A 20,628-nucleotide genomic window follows, 5' to 3' on the forward strand; every position below is an offset into this window, starting at 1 on the left:
AGTTGGGTTTCAACCTAGTCTCGCTTTTGCTAGTGGTTGTTACATATCTGGTAACGGAAGTAATTTCCGAGTAAGACTAAACTCAGTATTAGACTAAAGAGTTTCATGACTCTATTTGCTCAAAAACAGATAGCATGACGAGCAGAATTTACCGGAGACAACTCTATGAGATACCGCGATTTTTTTTTAACTTACCCCGGGCACAAAGTTTGCATTTTCACTGTACTTTTGCATGCTAGTATAACTAACTGCGGCGTGCTCATTTTGAGAAAATTTAATGAATTTTCGGCTCTTTTCCAGTTTCCCCCAGTTCAATTTTGAAAAGTCTATTCAACGTTGTCATAATGCAATGAAATTTGGCGTGGCGAACAAATCGACAATTCTGAACAGACTTGTTCTTCATACTTTACAGCGTAACATCACGCATTTAGACGTAATAACACCTAAAACAAACATAAAACTCGGTATTTTGAAAGGGGGGAAACTGGAAAAGAGCCGAATTTTCAAATAGGGGGAGTGAAAAAAGCCAATACTGCTTTGGTCCCATCTTGCATGCTAATTTTTCAATTCCAAACACAGTTAGTCTTGAACTTCAGACAAATAACCAATTCTTAGTAGCTTCATGAAGCAATACTCGACTAAAACTAATTTTGCTAAAATTAACTGCAAAAAAGCGATGAATTTCTTGAGTTATACTATATATATTTAATTGGTTCGTTGCAGAAGTAGGCTTAGTTCACGATCGACTGCTGTAGCGAGTAGAAGAGGGTCGAGAGCTACCGGTGACCGCTGACGGTCTTGCTTCGGGGTAGGCGGTCGGTTTCCTTGTGCTGCCTGTGTTCACTGTACTTGGCCTTACGCTACCGCTTGCAGTTAAATTTTCCCTTGATCCCCCATACATCCCGGAAGCACGTGATCCAGCTTGTGATCCAGCACGTGACATGTTGTGAGATCCGCCGCGAGAGTAACCCTGAGAACCTCCGCCTGGTTGGTAGCTTTGGGAGCCAGCAGCTGACATCTTTTGTGACCCAGAGGGTGCATACGCCTGCGAACCAGATCGTGACATGTTCTGAGAACCAGCACGAGAGTAACCCTGAGAACCCCCGCCTGGTTGGTAGCTCTGGGAACCGCCAGCTGACATCCTCTGCGACGCAGAAGGTGCATAAGCCTGCGATCCAGCTCGTGACATGTTCTGAGACCCAGCACGAGAGTAACCCTGTGATCCTCCGCCTGGTTGGTAGCTTTGGGAACCGGCAGCTGACATCCTTTGCGACGCAGAAGGTGCATAAGCCTGCGATCCTGCTCGTGACATATTTTGCTGCGATCCTCCCCGTGAGAAGGACTGTGAGCCGGGACGCGACATAACGCGTGAACCAACTTGAGAGCCCGCTCGTGATCCTGGTCGGGACCCTACTTGTGAACCGGCTCGTGATCCGCCGGCAGAGAACGAATTTCCCTGAGCCTGGGATGGCCTTGGACCCCCTTGGGTCGCATACGAGTAACGAATTGTAGGTTCGGACGTTCGGGAGTTTGCATATGGTTTGGACTGATGAGAGGCAGATGTGGGGTGTTTGGATACTCGGTACCTCGTGCGACCTGACTGCCCAGTGGACGACGGACGGTACCCACCACCGCCTTGAAGTTCAGCAGATCCCATTGATGCAGCTCCGTGGTTGTGATGCATAGATTGCCTGGATGGATGAGATCCCGAACCTCCCCCAGAAGCCAAAGTTCTACGCTGTGACGGCCCTCCAACTTGGGATCCTCTCTGGCTAGGCAAAGGAGTGATTCCTTGATCGTCACCACACCAGTTGTCCGGACCAGGGTATGAAGGCCGTGGGTTTATTATGGGAGGTGGATGGGGCGGCTGCTGCTTGTGCCCTGAAACTATAACAACCATGCCACTATTACCGTTTTCAATCCTTGGTTGCACGCTTCCGGGATCAACGTCTTGGGGAATCGAGACACACTGGAAAAACTTAACGCCTTCGAAGCCACGAGTAGGTACGCTTTGCCGACCGAACCTCTCCGAAGCACATCCTTTCACTGTAACATCTTCTTGAGATATCTGCACGTCAATTTCATCTTCTTGTAGACCGCTACAGTCGAAAATTGCCATCCATCTGTCTGCTTCGTTATGTATTTCAGGCGCTTGGTGACTTGGGTAGTTTGGTCTTTGACTGTTCATAGCTTGAGCAGATAGTCTTCCCTGGCTTTGAGGCATAGAAAGACTACCACTCTGTCCACGACTCTGGCTTATAAAAGACATTTTTATATTGTTTTCCTTGTTGTTCAACAATTAAGATGTTTTTTTTGTTGTCTTCGTTTTGTAGTTGAATTTTTCAAAGCGTGAGTTTAGTTATTTTGCTTATATTTTTCGCGGGATTTTTCAAAAGATGGCATCGAATCAAAAAGTCATTTTCAATTTATCGGTTGTATACACTGAGGCTCTTTTTCTTTTTCCCCCCACCTCACATATCCATCAGTTTTATGTTGTAACGAGGGGTTTTACAAGGTTAAGTATGAGGACCAAATAAGTTTTTCATAGTGAGTTGAAGTCCGGGGTGGCTCACTCATAGAGTAATTTCGGCTCTTTTCCAGTTTCCCCCTTCAAATTCAATTTTGAAAAGCTTATTTAACGTTGTCATAATGCGATAAAAATTGGCGTGGTGAACAAATCGACAACTGTGAACAGATTTGTTCCCCATGTTTTACAGCGTAACATCACGCGTTTAGCCGTAATAACACGCAAAACAAACATAAAACTCGGTATTTTAAAAGGGGGGAAACTGGAAAAGCGCCCTAATTTCAGATAAGCTACACCGTCTGTTCGTGACGCTATCTTTATTTCAGCCGGATAGATTCGTGAAACTTCTTAGTCTAACACCGATCTTGATCTTAATCTTATATTCCTAGTCTGAATAGATCTAGTGTATACTGGAATTTGCGAGGTTAGATATCAGGAACTGTTCTGGAGAAGAACAACTACTTGCTAACCTAAATAAATTCTGTTCTGGCTGAAACTATAAATAGTTTGAGCGTTACAAATTTTTGTAAGTGTTAGTTATGGATCATGATTGGTTAATAAGAAGTATTTTATAGAGATAGTTTTAACAATAAAATAATTGTATAAAAATACTAGTTTTAAACTGGTTCCACCCATTCGAGGTTTAGAAAAAAATTTTAAGTTAAATGTTTGTTGTTGTGAAGGATCGATGGATAAGTTTTTGTATTCAGGGAGTAGATCCTTTTGAAGCAGTGGTTGCGTGAACAGGAGAAGGAATCAGTTGCTCGTGTTGAGGAGTAGTTGGCTTCGTAGAGAAAGAATGGGTACAGTTAATCGTTCTTCAGAAGTGGGTCTCGTATATCCAGATTTTGTTGAGTGATCGTGTTGAGTGGTCGTGTCAAGATTTCAGATTTATACAAAAATTTATTGATTTCGTTAAGTTAGAGCGAGACTACGTGCATTCTCAACTGTTCATAGAACAGAGAGATAGTGTTTGGCTTCCATGTGTGAAGCGCCAAGTGACTAGGATTCGTATGTGAGTTTAACATCGAGTTGGCCATGTTCTTCTTCAATGGGTGCCTTTGCTGCGACGTTGGTTGCAAACTTTAAATCCTGTGAGGGTTGTGACTACGTCAACAAACCAAAGGATTTGCCATTCCAGAGCCGGACTGTCATCGAGTTTTCATCTTCATTCGCTGCTCGTTTCTTTGCCCTGAGAAATCTTTTTACATTGTATATTTATATCTGCATCTTATTAGTAAGACCAGTTTTAATTCTTACTTTATCAGTTGTTGTGGCAAAAGCGTTTTATTAGTTGGGTTATTATAAAGAATCGCTCACCCTAGAGCTACTCCTAGTAAAAATTGTGTGTCGGGATCTTAGCACATGGTGGGCACATGAACCTCGAGTGACGTCGTTCTGGTGGGTGAGGACAGAAGATTGTGTATTTTACCGTCTCTTTGAGCAGAGTCTCTTTTTGTGTTTAATTTTTGTTCTTTTTTATCAGGTATTTTTCTTGTTTTTTTCTCGGGTTGTGTATTTTTTCACAAAACGACATAGTTCGTAAAATGTTGGCGAGGGGTTTTGAGAAAAGTGAATTTTTATAAAGGCCCACATAAAATGGTTAGTAACATTTATTTGTTTGATGAATAATTTACTTATTCGTAAATTAAGTTTACAGCACTTTTAATCAATTATTGCTCTAATTATAATTTGACTTCACTGATATAGTTTATGGTTCATCGTCAGATGAAAGATCAAAAAGTCTAAATAGAGTTTAATTTTTATTTCTTCTTGTTTTATTTTATTCTTTTAAAGAAATGACTTGTGAAATCTTAAAGAAAAAGGTGAAACACAATTCTAGAAATGGTGGGTGATTTGTTTATTGGGGTTAGTGAGAAAATAAATTCATACTTACGAAGATTCTGGGTCGGCAAAAATTCAATGGGAAAGTTAGTTTTAATAATGTCGTAAATTGTTAAAAGCCTGGCAAGCATGCGTATTACACTTTTAGTGCGGAGCAGTGGCAAAAGAAGTTCAAGCGCTCTGATGATATTCACCTCTTTGAGGACAGCTGGAATTTTGCGGAGGGAATGTTGTATTAGATTGTATAAAATTTGGTTAAATTTACAGTTATGTATTTTTTCTTGTAGGGCTATTTCGATGGGATGTATATATTGGGATGATGATAGGCGGGAATCTCCGAGTAAGAAACTGTTAGTTAAGGGGCAAAAGATGTACATCTGACGGACAGGGTCGTACTTACGGAGAATGCCGTGTAAAATAGTGGATTTAATACAAAATGTGAAGTTTAAGAGGTAAGGAGATGTCTCTTTAGAATTAATGAACATGAAGCAATGATGTGGGTTGAGGGATATTGAACTGTGGAGAAAGTGTCGTTGGATGAAACAATAATTATATAATTGTGCAATAATTTAGTTTTCCACGTGAGTTCATGTGAACAGTGAATATATTTTTCTGTTGGTGTTAGAAAGTTAAATGTAAGTGCAAAGTGTTCAAAGTTACTGAAGAAGGGTTCGTAAGCTTTAGTGTTTGATATTGTGTGGTCTATAATATGGTCGATTTTTTCTCAGTCCTTTTTAGATGGAAAATATAATCTGAGCTGAATTATTTCCGCGTTGAATTTACGGTCAATGTCAAATGGTGAATCTTCCATTTATCCATTTATCTGACAACAATATAATTGTAATGATTAAGGTTATCTGTTAGCTTTTTTTGCAATGGATCTACTTAATGTTTGGTTTAGTCCTATTTGCATTCTGATTAACGCAAAGTTCGCTAGCTAATTGAAGAATGATAGAGTAAAAAAGTTCGTAATTGTCGGGAGTTTTTCTTATGGATTCTTTTAGTGGTTTAACAAAGTTATAGTAGAAAATCCTTGAAATTGTGGGGAGTAGGGAATGTTCATCTACACACTGTGCTCAATGGGCTGCGTTCTCTCCATTGTAGTAGGTATAGTGGAGGAAAAAAGGAAGGTTCTGTATTAAAAATTCAGGTGCATTCGTATGATATGGGTAGTGGGAATAAAATCGGGATGATTGTGGGCGGCCAATGAGCAGTTGTGGATTAGCGTCAGGGTATTTTGCGTTTCATAAAAATATGTGTGCACGCGTAGAGTAAAATAAAGACAGAGGGGAGAGAGGAGTCGGAGATTGAAGTTGAGTGGGTTAGTTGATGAATTGCTAATGAATTAATTTGGTAATGAATCTGCTGCTGCTGAGTAAAAAAGTAATCTAAATCATGCTCTAGTTGGTCGTCTGTGATTGGGCTGGTTGCAACGGGTGCATTACTTGAGAGATGTTAAAGAATAGCGGTAAAGTCAATGTGAGAGTAAGAAGAAAGAGAGGGTTTAACAGTTATAGGTGGAGTTCTGGGATCAAAAATTGCTTGAGAAAAATTAGTGGGACTGTTTCCAGAGTCGAGGAATTAATCGGTAGTTTCTATTAAAACTAGGTATGGTTTTGAAAACTGTTTGAAGTGAATCATCTGAGTCGATGCGTGCTGAATTACAAGAAAACTGGGTAAGGAGGTAGAGGTGAGGTCTGAAACTCTAATGAGGAAATTGTGGCGGTGGAGATTGGATGGATAGAAAAGGGAACGGGTGAGGGATCCCATTTGGCGACTCATCGTGGGCTAAAAAGATGATTGTTATGAGAACGAAATTTTCGGGTGTGCGGTTGTTCATCAATTTGTTCATATGTGTCGACAATTGTGGGTGGTTGGAGTGCTATATGAGATATGGGGCTTCGTTGTAAGTTACTAGAATGAAGTATCCGTTCGATGAACAAGAGTAATTTTCTATAACTTTGTTGGACTAGTGATAGAGGATGAATTTTTGTAAACTGTGTTGAAATTGATGGTGATATAGGTGTCGTATTTATATTTTCCTGCGGAGAGTCGTATGTCTTTAGTTTTGTAAAAAACATTTTTTTATATTCGCCAACTTTTGAGTCAAGAAGGATTTTGTTAATGAAGATGGAAAGTTTTCCTTAAAATCCTGCGAATAAAATGCGTTCTACGCTAGTTTCTCTATTGACTTGTGGATGTATTGAGCAAGTATTATAGATTTCTTTTATTAGTGAGAGGAGGATTTCTGTGGAATTAAACATTGGTATAATATAGTCAACCTTTCTAAGATATATTAGGGCCATCCTATAAATGCTAGGTTTTCATTTTTTCTTTTTAAGACACAAAAATTATTGATAGGTGAAACATCTTGTGGGCAAAATTATTCTCTGTTTAGGTATTCATAGTTTTTAATGTCTTAAAAATATCCACTGTAATCTTGTCGGTAGATGTCTGAAAAGAAGCTTGCTGTTTCATCGAGTTTTGTAATCAATGAAGTTAGAGCGGTTGCCTGATAAGTGGTATCCTGCATAAGGTAGTTTCAATCCAGCTAAAGCGAGATACTGTTGTAGTGTTTGTGTTCGCCATACACAATGTAGTTATTCTAATTCGGAAAGAGACTGTTCATTGTGTAATCTAATTTCACATCGAGGTGAATGTCGTAGTGAATTGCGCCAAAATATGTGTTATTCACTAGTGATAGTTCTTTTAGCCTGGCACCATCTTGATTTTTCCATGATTTTTTTAGTGTTAACGGGATGAAAGATGTTTTGTCTTCACTATTTCTAATTAGGTCGGTCAACCCTGCAATTAGTTTGCCTGTTTTAATGTCGAAACGTTTTTCTTAATCGACAAAAATTTCTGAGTATAGTGTTCGGAAAAATGGTTTGGATGCTACTTCAGTGTCAGGGTAAATTTTAAAACGTGTTTATTTATTTTCCATACCATGTATGTTTTCATACTGATTCGGGTTTGATCTTGTTCGGTCAGAGTTCATTTTATCAAAAAGTATGGATTCTATAAATTAGTTTTTTTTAAAATTTTTATCATTCTTGCGTGAATTAGAGCAACTTGAAATGTGGTACTTGTGTCATCAGGGAACCAAAATATGGTTGCCTGCGTTCGAGTGGTGGGATCGCAATATCCTTGATCATTTTTACAAGGCAAGCGAAGGCCTTGATATAATATTGTATCGTCTTTAAACCTCGTAATAATTTTACTTTTCTAGCTCCTATTGAAAAACAATATTACTTGGTAGCCTAAATTTTTTGCGTCTGCTTTACAGTTTTACGAATCATTTATTTCAAAAAGAGGTATCCATTTTTTATCATGTATATCGTAGGAACAAACGTTTGCATGAGCCAAAATAGGGTAAGTTTTTGTCTAGTTGGAAATGACCTTGGTGGTGTTCAATTTGTGCTTGATGTGCAGAGTCTGGAAAATTTTGAAAAGTTACTAACTTACGGTTTCCGTCTTTTTTTGTAATTACTTTAAAAAACTTTAGTTCAATTAAACAATCTTTCGGTTGAAGATGGGAAGTTATTTCTAGGTAAAAGATTCGTGATCGAGTCTATTCTTGTGTCTGTTTAAAACTTGTGAACAGTGTACTTTCTTTTCAGAGAATTTTCCTGTGAATTTATAGCCTGTTAGAATTGTGACTTGAGCTTTGGAATAAAGTGTAGCTACAACAGTTGTTGATTCATATGTTTTTGTTCAGATTCACATTGTGTGACCTGTTTAGTTGCGTATTTATGTAGTGTTTTTGTTGGGGCTCTTCACAATCATAATGTATAACTAGGAGATCTTGTAGTCTTGTTCGGGGGGAGGGGTTTTTGTGATTTGCGGATTCAGGGTTTACTAAAAGAAAAAGGGCTTCTATTGAAAAACCTAATAAGAGATACATGTGTATGATAGTCCTGAAAAGGGATTATCAACAGTTATATAACCTATACCCTTTTTTTAATATCTATCGTATCTTTATATAAGTTCTATTGTGATAAATGGAGGGAGTAAAGATTGAGCGGTGATGTCTAGTGGCGACAATGGTAATGAATGATGTACCAAATTGTTTGATTTTAAGTTTTGTTGTGAAAGTAATTGGATGTTATGTTCTTGAATGTCCTTGTGAATATCGTATTGGTAATGTAGTCTGTTTAGTGCCCAAGTATAGAGTCGACTACTATCAAGGTGTTGTTCAAAATGTGGAGGAGGTGCTACCAAGGAGTTCGAATATAAGCGTAAAGGTAATTTTGGACCTTGTAGTTTAAGGTATCTGTCGTCTAAGTGTCTTGTAGAGTCATAGGTAAATGTAGCAGATGATGTTTGACCGGTGACTGAAGAAATTGATGGAAGGGATAATGTTTAATGTTTCTGGTGATGATAAGGTGGTGTCTGAAGAATTGTCTATTGGATCATTCATAAAATTGTTTTCGCCTTGAGAAAAAGTTTGTGTCATCCACTTTGGAAGTCTTTGTGATGAAGTGGGGGGATTAAAGGATTAAAGGGCTTTTCACGAATTAGTTCAGAAGTAGGCGTTGAAACCAAGATAATTTGACGGAACATTCGGGCTATTTTGTTGGAAAATGAATTGAAGTAATGTAGGGGTGCTTTGTGTTGTACTACAGGAAAGGTCTAGAGTGGTCGATGATGGTAATGAGGGGATATTAAATTTAACTCTTGGTATTCTTAGGTTGCTATTGCGTCGGAGGTGAATAATTCGTCTATTTATTTTAGTTGCTAAGTTTTGGTTTTGGCTCAAATGTCTTGTTCTGTTAAGATCTTGTTGTAGTGAGGGTTAAATTGGTCCGCTTTGTGGTTCACTTAGCGGTGCTTGACGAATGGCTGGTATTAATGGTTCTGCTAATGATGCCTGTCTTTCTTCAAAAGTTTGGGGGTTTTCTACACACGAGATACGAGTAAATTGTTGGGGTTGATTTGTTTGACTGGATGTAGGTGTTATTGGGGATCCTGAGATGGGCTTTTAGGTGGTAAATCCTCAATAGGGTTTGAATGAGCAGCTTTGAAACTTACTGTATATAAATTTGTTTTACTTAAGTCTGAGTTCTTTATAATATACTTCAGCAAAAACAAAAATTAAAATTGTTGCTAATACAAAACCAATGACTGCTTTCTTTATATATTTATAAAGTGTCAAAATTAGAGAAGATAATTAGGCAAGAAAAATTACAAAAAAAAATTTAAAAAAAACTTTCTACTTAGCATGCTTCGTATCATTTATGAAGTTTTTAGTATCGTATGTAATTAGATCGTCAATGGTTTTGGAGGCAGATATATAAGTCTGGATGAGGGAAAAAATTATAGATAGTGTACTAAAAATTAGAAAAATGACTACGATGAATTCTAAAAAATTGGTTATGAAAAAACACAAAGTTGAAAAAGTGTGTAAAAGAATGGAAGAAAGTTTGAAAATGTTGTTTTAATAATTTGTTCAACTGATTTCGAAGGAAGCATTTGAAAAATGAGTTGCCTTGCCAAAATAATTTTTATTTTTTGGAGTTGAAATCAAGTGAGGTTGCGTTGTTTGTTTATTTTTGAGAAATGGGTTGGGTATGAAGAGTTTTTGGTGATGGTAATTCTGGGTTTTTAGTTATTAAGTTTTTAATTCTTGCTTTTACTTGTGAGATGATTAGGGGCTTTTAGGAGGTAGAGTGTCTACAGTCTAAGTGATCAGGCTAAGTTTTGTCTTTAGACTAATTTAACATTTTCCTTTTGGTGATATTTGGTGTACAAAGTGAGACAATATAGTTAATTTTTGTTTTGATCAATAGACGAGGGTTGTTACTTTCATACGGTATTTCTTTAAATTCACAAATATGAAGTTAGTGCTTATTTATGACCTGGAGGTTTTGGACTTAGAGATATAGATCTGGTTGAGGTTGGAGATATATCATCTATTAGTAGTGGTGGTGTTTGAACAAAAACTCTAATGATATCCAGTGACTTGATTAGTTTGAAAAGACAATGAGTATATGTGTGATGGAATTTTTTTTTTAGACGAATACAAATTATATTGATGTTAATCATTAATCGGAGAACTGTTGGAAATCTACTATTAAAAATTTTTAGGTTGTGGAAAAAAAACTTTATGATCTGTGCTCGATCAATTTCTGAGTCGAAATGATTAGCGTTGTTGTGATTTTTCTTTTATTTCAGAAATCAGAATTTTTTCTTGCGTTTTGCACTTAGTTTTTTGTTTTTGAACTATTTGTTTTGGAGATTTTCGAGACTTTTGTTTCGGAACTATTTGGGGTGATTGTAGTACGGGATGGAACTTTCAAGATGTTTTTTGATCATTAGTTTTCTTTGTTTTGTGAACATTGTGTAGTCCTGTAAAGGATTTTGATTGTATTAGTTCACGAAGGGCGTACTTTTTTGGATAGAATGATAAAAGATTATTTTTCTGCTATAATTTTTTTTATTGTGGTCTGTTAATTTATATGTGACGTTTGTGGGTTTTCAATAACTTGATACTGTCCGTTTTGAGTAGATTGTAACTGTGTTTGAGATTCTTTTTCCAATTATAAAATTTGGAGTCAAAACAAATGTTCTTTTTTTTAGGCTGGATGCTGGCGTAAAGCGTGAATTTATCTTGGATTGAATGATTTGTCTTTGTCAATTTTTATTTAGAACTTTATGATAAATTTCATTATGTTTTCATCTCTGTTTAGAATCCTTTCTGTGTGGGTTGCAGAGCTAATTTCTGTAATTGCTGACGGTGAAAATGATCTTCGTCATGATTGTGAGGTGGTAAGTTATGACAAATTGAATCTTTTGTTGGTTGAAAAAAAAACCATGTGCGTTTTTTGATGAATATGCTATGAACTTTATAGAATTCTGTGGTTTTTGGTTGAAAAATTTTTCATACAGTGTGTCCAAAATTTGTTGTAATATGAGAATTATATTCTAAAGGGAATAATTTTTATTGTTTCTGTTAATTTTAATTTTACTAGGGAATGGTTCATGGCGTCGACTAAACCGTTTGTCCATGGGGCATGTGATGTTTTATGTTTATGTCTGATACAAAGAAGATGGCATAATGTAATAGTTTTGTTGTTTTTAAATCCTGTTACATTGTCTGTGACAAGGATTTCAGTTGGTCCAGTTTTTGCTATCCAGTTTTCCTAAAGTGTCGTGTATGCATAATAAGCGTTACAATGGTGTACACGATTGAGTGCTACATAATGTGTAAATACATCTGCTTTTACCAATATACAGGAATGTTATTCTGAGGAGGGGGATATAGGTATTTTTGTATCAAACGAGATTCTATATTAAAGTATAAAATTTCTCCTCTAAAAGTTTTTTTTTTTGCAAATTGTTTTTGATGTGGAAAGGGTTTAAATACTCGGCAAGTAACACTGCCGTTGCAAGGTATTTTTATCCAAATTGGTGCAAAAATTTAAATTTTGAGTGAAATTGGAAAAAATCTTTTGTGATCCTACATGTCTTATTGTATTCAACGAAAGTGATATGTGAAGTGCTATGAAGATGAGACTAATGATAAACAGGGTAATTTTTTGTTTCAAGGTAATGGTATTCTAAGATGTCAGTATTTTCATATAGTGTCGTATACTTAAATTCGCGGAATTTTCGGAGTAGGATTTCGAAATCCTAAAAATGTGATATCGGCTTTAAAGTCTTTTGTTTTAAATTTCTGCCATGATTTAAGTTGTCTGATAACTAAAGTGTAATGCTTCTGGGGGAAAAATAGTTTGAATTTCGTTCTTTGATAGAGTTTCATTATCTAAAGGTTTTGTTGATTGTGTCTTTTTGACTTGATTTGGGAGGGTCGGACAAAATTATTCTGTCCGTGAGGTCTTCTTTTTCTACTAAAGGAAATTATTAATTTTGTTGTGTTTTTTGTTGATGAGTTTTCAGTTGTGTGTTATTTTTTATCAATGATGAAGATGGTATTGGTTTAAATACATCTTTATCTAATATATCTACTTCGTAGAGATTGTTTTGGCAATCTAGATATAGTGGAAATAGTTCTAACGTAATTCTCTGTTTGGTATCGAAGTCAATTTTTACTGCGTATTTACATTCTAATCGTGGTGATGTTCCCTTTTTTGCGAAAATTTTTCGTTTTTTTCTGTTAAAAGGATTCATGATCAAGTTAGTTTTTATTGCTGTTTGAAACTTGTGAACAACTTACTTTCTTTGCTGAAAAATTTTGGCGGTAAATATATTTCTAGTTACAGTTGTAGCTCGGGATTTTGAGTCAATTGTAGCTACTATAGTTGTTGATTCAAGGTCATGTGGTTCAGATTCGCATTGTGTTACTTGATTAATTCCTGTTTGATTTATCAAACAGGTATTATGAAAACGATTTTTTTTTCAGATGAGATCTGGTTTTTTTTTTTTTTTTTTTTTTTTGAGACGGTTTTCGAAAAATTCGCTTTCCCAAAAAACTACTCGTCAAATTCTCATAAAAGTGATACCAATGGATTCAGTAGCATTTCACCTACCTGCTTGCATAAAATTTAGGGCAATTTTTACCCTACCCCACCCCCTACGGTCTTAGAAAAGCTTCACAACTCGGTTCTTTTTTCACTTTTTGCCCATTTTTTCGGAAATTTTCAATTTCCTCAAAAACTACCCGTCCAGATTTGGGATTAAGAGTTTAATCGATAGACCAGGTTGTAGGAAACTCCCATGCACAAGCGGTTGGTCCCTAATTTGCTTAGGGGAAGAGCTATAGACTTAGGAAAAGTCACTTTTTTGATTTTTTTGCCTATTTTTTCGGAAATTATCGATTTTCTCAAAAACTACCCTTCCAGATTTGGAATTAAGGGTTTAATCGATAGACCAGGTTGTAGGAAACTCCCCCGCACAAGCGGCTGGTCCTTAACTTGCCTAGGGGAAGAGCTATAGACTTAGGAAAAGTCACTTTTTTGACTTTTTTGGCCTTTTTTCAAATCTTTCCGAGTTCCTCAAAAACTACCCATCCAGATTTGGGATTAAGGGTTTAATCGATAGACCATCGAAGGGCGCTATCGACTTGAGAAACCTGAAATTTTAAAACAATTTTAGAATAATCAATATTAAAATAATCAAACAGGTCTCTCCAGCTTTCAGCTGGGCCCCTAGTTTCGTATTTATGTAGTGTTTCTTGTTGATCAACTTCACAATCTAAAAATGTAACAAAGAAGTCTCGTGGTCCTGTTTGGGGGGAAGGGTTTGGATGCGGTATGGGTTCTAGAAAAACAAGTGAAGAATTGGTTTTGATTAGAAAAACTTTTAAAAGATTTATGTGTATGATAATCTTGAAAAACGATTATAGAATGTTATATGGCCTTTTGTCTTTTTTTTGTGTATCTATCGTATTTGAAGATAAGTTTTGTTATGATGAATGGAGGGGAGAAAGATTGAGCTGTTAATTTTGGTGGAGATAGTGGTAATGATTGATGTAATAAATTAATTAATTTCACTGTTATATCGATTTTATGGGCTTAGTTATGCTGGGTAGGATTTAGATATTTTGTTCTTGAATGGACTTGAGATTATCGCGACCATTTTGAAGTCTGTTGAGTTCCCAATTATGGAGTCGACTGCTATCGAGTTGTTGGCCAAAAAGGGGAAGAAGGTCCTACAAAGGAGTTCCAATCTAAGCGTAAGGTTGTAATTGTACCTTGCAGTTCACAATATCTATCCTCTAGTTGACTTGGAAATCTTGTAGGGAAGGTAGTTGATGGTATTGACCTGTGATTGAAGGTGTTAATGGTAGTGACATAGTTTCTGGCAATGATAAAGAGGTATCTGATGAAATGTCTTTTGGTTCATTAACTGAGTTTGGTTCAACTTGAGAAAATGTGTGTGTCATCCAATGTAGAGGCCTTTGTGATGAAGTAGGGAGGTTAAGAGGATTTTCACAATTTTTTTCAGAAGTAGCTGTTGAGCCTAAATAATCTGATGGAGTAATTGATGTGTTTTGATGGGAAATACAGGGCATTGTTTTGTATTTTAAAAATGTTGAGTGAATTTTGATCTTACATGTCCTTTTGTATGCAAGGAATGTGAAATAGGAAATGCAAGTGAAATTAAACTAAGTGGGAGATTGGGTAATTTTGTTTCAAGAGAGTGATATTCCAAGAGGTCACTGTTTTTTTTTTCGTCGTACTAAAAAAGTTCCGGAAGTATCGAAGTAACGATTTAGTTGCTACTATCAGGTCTTATTGGTATTGTTTCATATTTCTGCCATGATGTAAGTTGTCGGATAACAGGGTCAAAATTTTGGTATTCTTTTTTATATAACGGAAGTGTCATTGTTTCTGTGTTTGGGAGAAAAATATTTTGAATTTCCTTTTTTGAGAGAGGTATATTATCTAAAGCATCTTGTAAATTAAGTATCTTATTGGTTTTTTGATTATTGTATTTTTTGGTTCAAATGGGGGGGGGGGCTGGAAAATTTATCGTTTTTGTTAGGCTTTTGTTTTCCATTAATTGGAATCGGTTATTCCGGCGTGGTTTTGTTTAAATTTTTTTTGTTTTGTATTTTTTTATCCATGATGAGTATGGTATTGGTTCAAATGTTTTTTTTCCTAATAATTCTACTTCATAGTGGTTATTTTAGCAATCCAGATAAAGTGGGAAAAGTTCTAAGATATTTATTTGTTTAGTATTAGGGTCAGTTATGACTGCATATTTTACTTCACATTCTAGTCGTGGTGATGTTTCGTCTTTTGCGAGGAAGAAATTTAATTTTGTGGTGGTTTCTTTACAGTTGTTTTTCGTGTTACCAGCTCAGGTGGTGTGTTTAGGCTAAGTGTGTCTGGTAAAGCAAGTTTTTTGCCTGCTAATCAAGCTATATGTTTTTTTTGGAATTTTCATTAAAATGAGTTGAAATCTATATATTCTATGGTTAGGATAAGAGTACTGTGTAAATAGAAATATTTTTACTTCATGATCTGCAAATAAAACTGTTGGATCTTTTGATCCTTGATCCAATAATTAAGAATTCATATTCTGTTAATGTACATATGATGGCTGTTCATTCTTTCATAAAAGTAGAGAGTCTGAGTTCTGGTTGTGTGAAAAGTCTTGAGTTTGCTGATATAAGATTTATTTCATTAGTGCCTTGATGAGATTGTAAATGTGCTGCGCCCATTTCAAAATTGAAAACCTCGCCTATAGCGTAAAATGGTTGGAGTTTCATTTGACATTTGTTCTGTTAGAAAGGTTTTATTCTCATCGAAGGTCCATTCAAAACTTTTTTGACATTTGTTCTGTTAGAAAGGTTTTATTCTCATCGAAGGTCCATTCAAAACTTTAAATCTTTAAATGTTGTAGAATGGTCTGAGTTATAGTTACATTTTATAATTAAATTGAACTAAATGTAAAACATTCCAAGTAACTCTTAAATTTTTTTTAGATGGTGGTTGGAATTTCAAAATTGCATCGATTCGGGAATTGAAAAGTTTTATTTTTAGTGCCTTCAATTATATGACCAAGGAGTTTTTCACGAGTGAGATAAAAATATGATTTATCTGGGGCTGCTTTCTTGTTTTTTTAAAAAGGTTTGGTGGTTTTTTTCGAAACTTCAGAAAATTTTTGTTTTGGTTTGTGATTGTATGAAATTATCATCGAATTATGTAATGAAGTTCTTACTTAAAATAAATAGCCTAAAAACTTTACTCATAAAAGCCGAAGAGCTGCTGGTCCTATTGATATGTCGTAAAATAGTCTATTAAAATTGTATTGTTGATTTTCTATAAGAAATTGTGTCAGTTGACGGGGTTGTTTGTCTAATGGCATTTGATTATATGCACTATTCATATCTGCGGTGGTATAATAGTGTCCAATTAATTTCGCTAGTTTTATTTGCTTGGTTTTGTGGGGCCAATTGCATTTTGATTCGTCAATTAGAAAAATTAAATATCGTGAATCTAGAACGATTTTATGTGATTCTCCTTTACTCTTTTAGCGAGAATGAAAATTGGATTAATGAATATGTTTTCTTTGGGAGATATTTTGTCTTGCAAGTGTATTGACAGTTTAATTGTGCGTTATTTCTTGAAAACTGAATCGGTTTCAAGTGGAAAGTGTAGTGGTGAATGTACTTTCCATTTATTGAAAGTTAAAATAATTGAAAGTTAAAATGGTCAGAAATGGTTGTTGTTCATCTGTATCTTTTGAGATTTGAAATGATGGTTTAAATAAAAGCTCTTTGTGAAATAATCATCTGCGCTTCCTTTCAAATCTTTTGTATTATTAATTTATTAATAATCGATAGTTTTTCATAAATGGTTGTTGATTGACAAATATCTAGTAAATTTAAAACATTATTTACTCTATATGTTCCTTCTTGTGCAGAGTGAAATGATTGATTTGTTTGGCAACATCCTAGCACTCCTAAAGAATGTGTAATTTTGTATCGTAAATTATCAAAAACGTGTAATGTTATTATCTCTGTAATGAATTTTTATCATACTTTATAGAAAAAATCTTTACTCTAAATTTTTTTATGTATTGCTTTGAATTCAAGGTCAGACATATATAGTTTCTGTGTCTTCTGATTATTGGTTTTTTGATGATTTTGGTTGATGAAAAAGTCAAGTCCTGTGAGTGGTTTCAAATGTTTCCTTTGCTGATTATGTATATTTAAAAATTATAAAAAAATTGGGGTTTCTTATTTAATCTTTGAAAAAAATTAGAGATGTTTTATTGAGTTTTGTATTTTGTCTTTGATTTGCAGTTTAGTGTTTAGGATGTTCATAGTTGGCTTTGATATTGCAACAAACCTTATTCCAATTATATAGCGTTTAATATCTGTTATATGGAGTATTTGTTTGAAAAGTTTTAGTAAAATTTTAGTTTGTTCCATTGTTCGAGTTGATATAAGTAATAATTGGATCTTTCCATAGTTTGTATAGTTTGTTAAACATATGCCCTGTGCAGTGGCTAAAATAATGGAAGTTTTAGAGGGAAAAAGTTTTGTGTTTAGATTATGAATTTCATTCCATGTAGCATTTTATGAGGAGTGTAATTTGTGTTTTTTTGATTGTTTCTTGGCTGTTGAGGTTCTGAATTAAGATAATCAAACTGGTAAATATTCGATTCAATCAGTGTTACGTATTTATATTATATCCTAAGCATATTAATAATTAATGTGCTTTCTGTTTCACTTTCGTCATCTGTGCTTTCACAGTGTAAATGGTTTGGTTGAAGTTCTGAAGTTTCTGTATTGTCAAAACCTGAAGGGTCTGGGCTTGTTCCATTTAGAGATTGTACTTGATTGACATGTTTTTGCTTACTACTTCTTTAGTTTTGATTTCTTCGATTTGAATGTCTTGAATTTTTCGATATGGTGACTGAAAATAAGTTCTAAATCTGTTTAATAGTTTTTGTTTCTGTGTTAGAGTTATCACGGGATCTATTATTATAATTATGGTCTATTGTTAGAATAATTTTGTGATCTCTTATTAAACTAGTTTCTGTTTCGATTGTTAGAATGAATTCGATTGCGGTTGTTTGAAGAACTTCTTGTGGCTTTTTGACGATTGCGGTTTTTTGACGACTTTCTATTCCGAGGGTTTGGATATGAGCGATTTCTGTTATAGTTTGAGTAATTGCTCTATTAGAATTTGATCTAGAGTAATTATATCAATACTGATTTTTTGACTGTTTGATCTGCTATTTCGAGTTTGAGAATTTGTCGTCGATCTGATGAGTTTCCGCGAAAAATTATTAGAAAGAAGGGATTGTGAGCTGTTTTTACTATAGCTGTTTGGAAGTGGTTTTCCAGAGCTATTGTTACTCTGAAGGTTTTTACTCGGTTAAATCTGATCTTTTTCCATGTATTGGTAAAAAGATTTGTTTGGTTCTTTTTATTTTTGGTGGTTTCTTTGAGTTATACTGTTGTTCTTTGTCTGCATTCAGCAATGCTGTTTCCATATATGCGGCAGTAGAAACACCATTTTTCGAATGAAAAAATAATTTTCAAATTTGGTTCTTTTCATAGATGTTTAGATTTAGAGTCATTTTTTCTGCTAACTCATTGTCAGATTCTTGAATATTGTTTATATGTTAAGTTGTTGTTTAAACATTTTTTACGTTTTGTAGGTTTAATATTTCTGTTTCCTCTAGTTTCATTGTGATTTCAGCTTAGTCTGGAGTGTCCCCTAGTTTTTGAAAATCTATACCGGGTTCTCGTGTTGATGATGGATGTGATGCTCTCTTTTTTTGCAAGTTTTCGTAATTGTGGTGTTAAAGTAATCAAAAGGATTTCTGTCTTTTTCGTGTTTTGTAATCATGTTTACTGAGAGATTGAGGTTTTCGTTCTAAAGATCCGTTTTTTTGTGTCAGTTGTTTCATTTGGAAGTCTACAGTTTCTGTTGCACAAAATTCTTTGATGTTTTTTGTTTCCTTTAGGGTCAAAAAATTTAGAAAATTCGTTGTAATTCGTTTCCAATCGGATTTAATTTGTATGGGTAATATTGAAAACTTTTTTTAGTCTTCGCCATCGAGTGTGATGTTTTGTAGTATCGCTGTGCGCCTTTGAATCCAATTTTGATAAAGGTTGTACTTATAGGATCAGGGCTTATGTTTAAGTTTAATTGACTGTAATAGCCTTTAAGATGTCTTCTACTAAGTATTCAGGGTCTGTTGCCGTAAATAACATAAATGGTTCATTAGATGTTAAGTATGATTCACCCATAAGGTATGGCTTCATTGTCATTTGGAGTGATTTTGCTATGTTTGGTGTTTGTGCAAAGTTTGTATGTTGAATTTTTGTAATTTCTTGTTGTTGTAAATAGTGAAGTAACTTGATTTGGGTGTTTGTATAGATTTGCGATTGTGTGTTACTATAATTTGGTGCCAATTTATGTCGTTGAGGAGGTTGTTGTTACATTTGTCATGGTTGTTGAGAGTTTGTGTACGGTTAAAAAATATCTCGTTGAAGAATATCGTCTGGTTAATCTATATTGTTCCAGTGATTTTTTCGTTGATTTTTTTTGTTGTTGATAGTTTTGATGGAAAAAATTTTCATTTTTAGAATAGGGTGGTTGATTTCCTATTGAAGCAATAGTTAATTTTCAGTTCTGTCGGTCTCAGGCCTTTTTTGTCGTGAAACAACCACAGATTGAGATATTAGTTTTGGTGCCTGATGAGCAAAAATTGAGTTCTTAAGATTAATTTTGTGTCGTTTAGAGTAGTCTTGCTATCGGTATACTGAAACTGTTTTTAGCGAACAAATCATAGCTATGATTTGCAAAGTTATATCCAATTGAGTGTCTTTGCTTGTTAGATGGTTATTTTTTAGCTATTGGTGTATTTGTTTAATAATCCACATGTGAATATTTTGGAACGACTGATGGTCTGACTGTTGATTGTAATATCATTGGAGAAAAGGGAGTTTTTTTATTTTGTAGTGTTGTAAGTTTTGGATGAATAGGAAAACTTTTTGTTGTATTTTTATAGGTATTGTTTTAACCGTTTCCTCCTTTACGAATTGTGCTGGAGCTCGGATATCTTGTTGTATTAAGTTTCTAGTACCGTCAAGGGTTTCCTGTGTTTTGGTAGATGTGGAATTTAAACTATTGTTGCTTGTTTTTTCATTAATTTTTGCGTTATAATTTTTTGGTGTGGTGTCAGTTGTGAGTGAAGTTTTTCTTGAAGAATCTCTGTTGCGGTTGCTGCACTGGAAATTTAGTTTGGGATTTAAAGTAAAAAAACATGAGACCGTTCAGGGTCACATACATAATCTGTTTCGTATGCCGGTTTTGTTTCGTTGTTTTTTTGTAGTCTAAAATTGTTCATTTTTTTGAAAGTAGGACTAAATTGGGTAGGAAATAAATATGTAAGAACCATGAATTTTCTTTGTAGATCAACTCTAAATATTCGGTTCTCACTATCTTACTATCGATGCGTTAGTGATATCTCACTATCGGTTCGTGTCTCACTATTGCGTGTCGACGTGTTTGTGGTTGGGATAGATAAAAAGTTTCATATGCTTATGATATAGATACAAAACTATAAATGATGGCAAAAACCTCGTTTGTGAGATTTGAGTTTGCTCTTTGATGTTGATGTTGATTAGTTTTGAAATATTCCGTAAACACAATTTGAGAAATCCAATTATATATCATCTGCTTGTATTGGTTGTGGTGATTGATTTGATGGTTGCGGTGTTGGAACTTCCTGATAACTTATAGGCAGCGGTCAAGTGATTGTCTTACAATTTTTACATTGGAAATTCTTATTTATATCGACTTTTTCGTTTTTCAAATAAATTA

At 34.8% G+C, this 20,628-nt stretch overlaps 1 protein-coding gene across 1 annotated transcript; it reads right to left on the reverse strand.

Annotated features, from left to right (window-relative positions):
* Positions 1-736: 736 nt before the first annotated feature.
* LOC134846766 (hornerin-like) lies at positions 737-2,269 on the reverse strand. Its single transcript, XM_063864158.1, has one exon. The coding sequence runs from the start codon at positions 2,267-2,269 to the stop codon at positions 737-739; it is 1,533 nt and encodes a 510-aa protein (XP_063720228.1).
* Positions 2,270-20,628: the final 18,359 nt, after the last annotated feature.

This window comes from Symsagittifera roscoffensis, chromosome 5, assembly GCF_963678635.1.
Source record: "Symsagittifera roscoffensis chromosome 5, txSymRosc1.1, whole genome shotgun sequence".
NCBI lineage: Eukaryota > Metazoa > Xenacoelomorpha > Acoela > Convolutidae > Symsagittifera > Symsagittifera roscoffensis.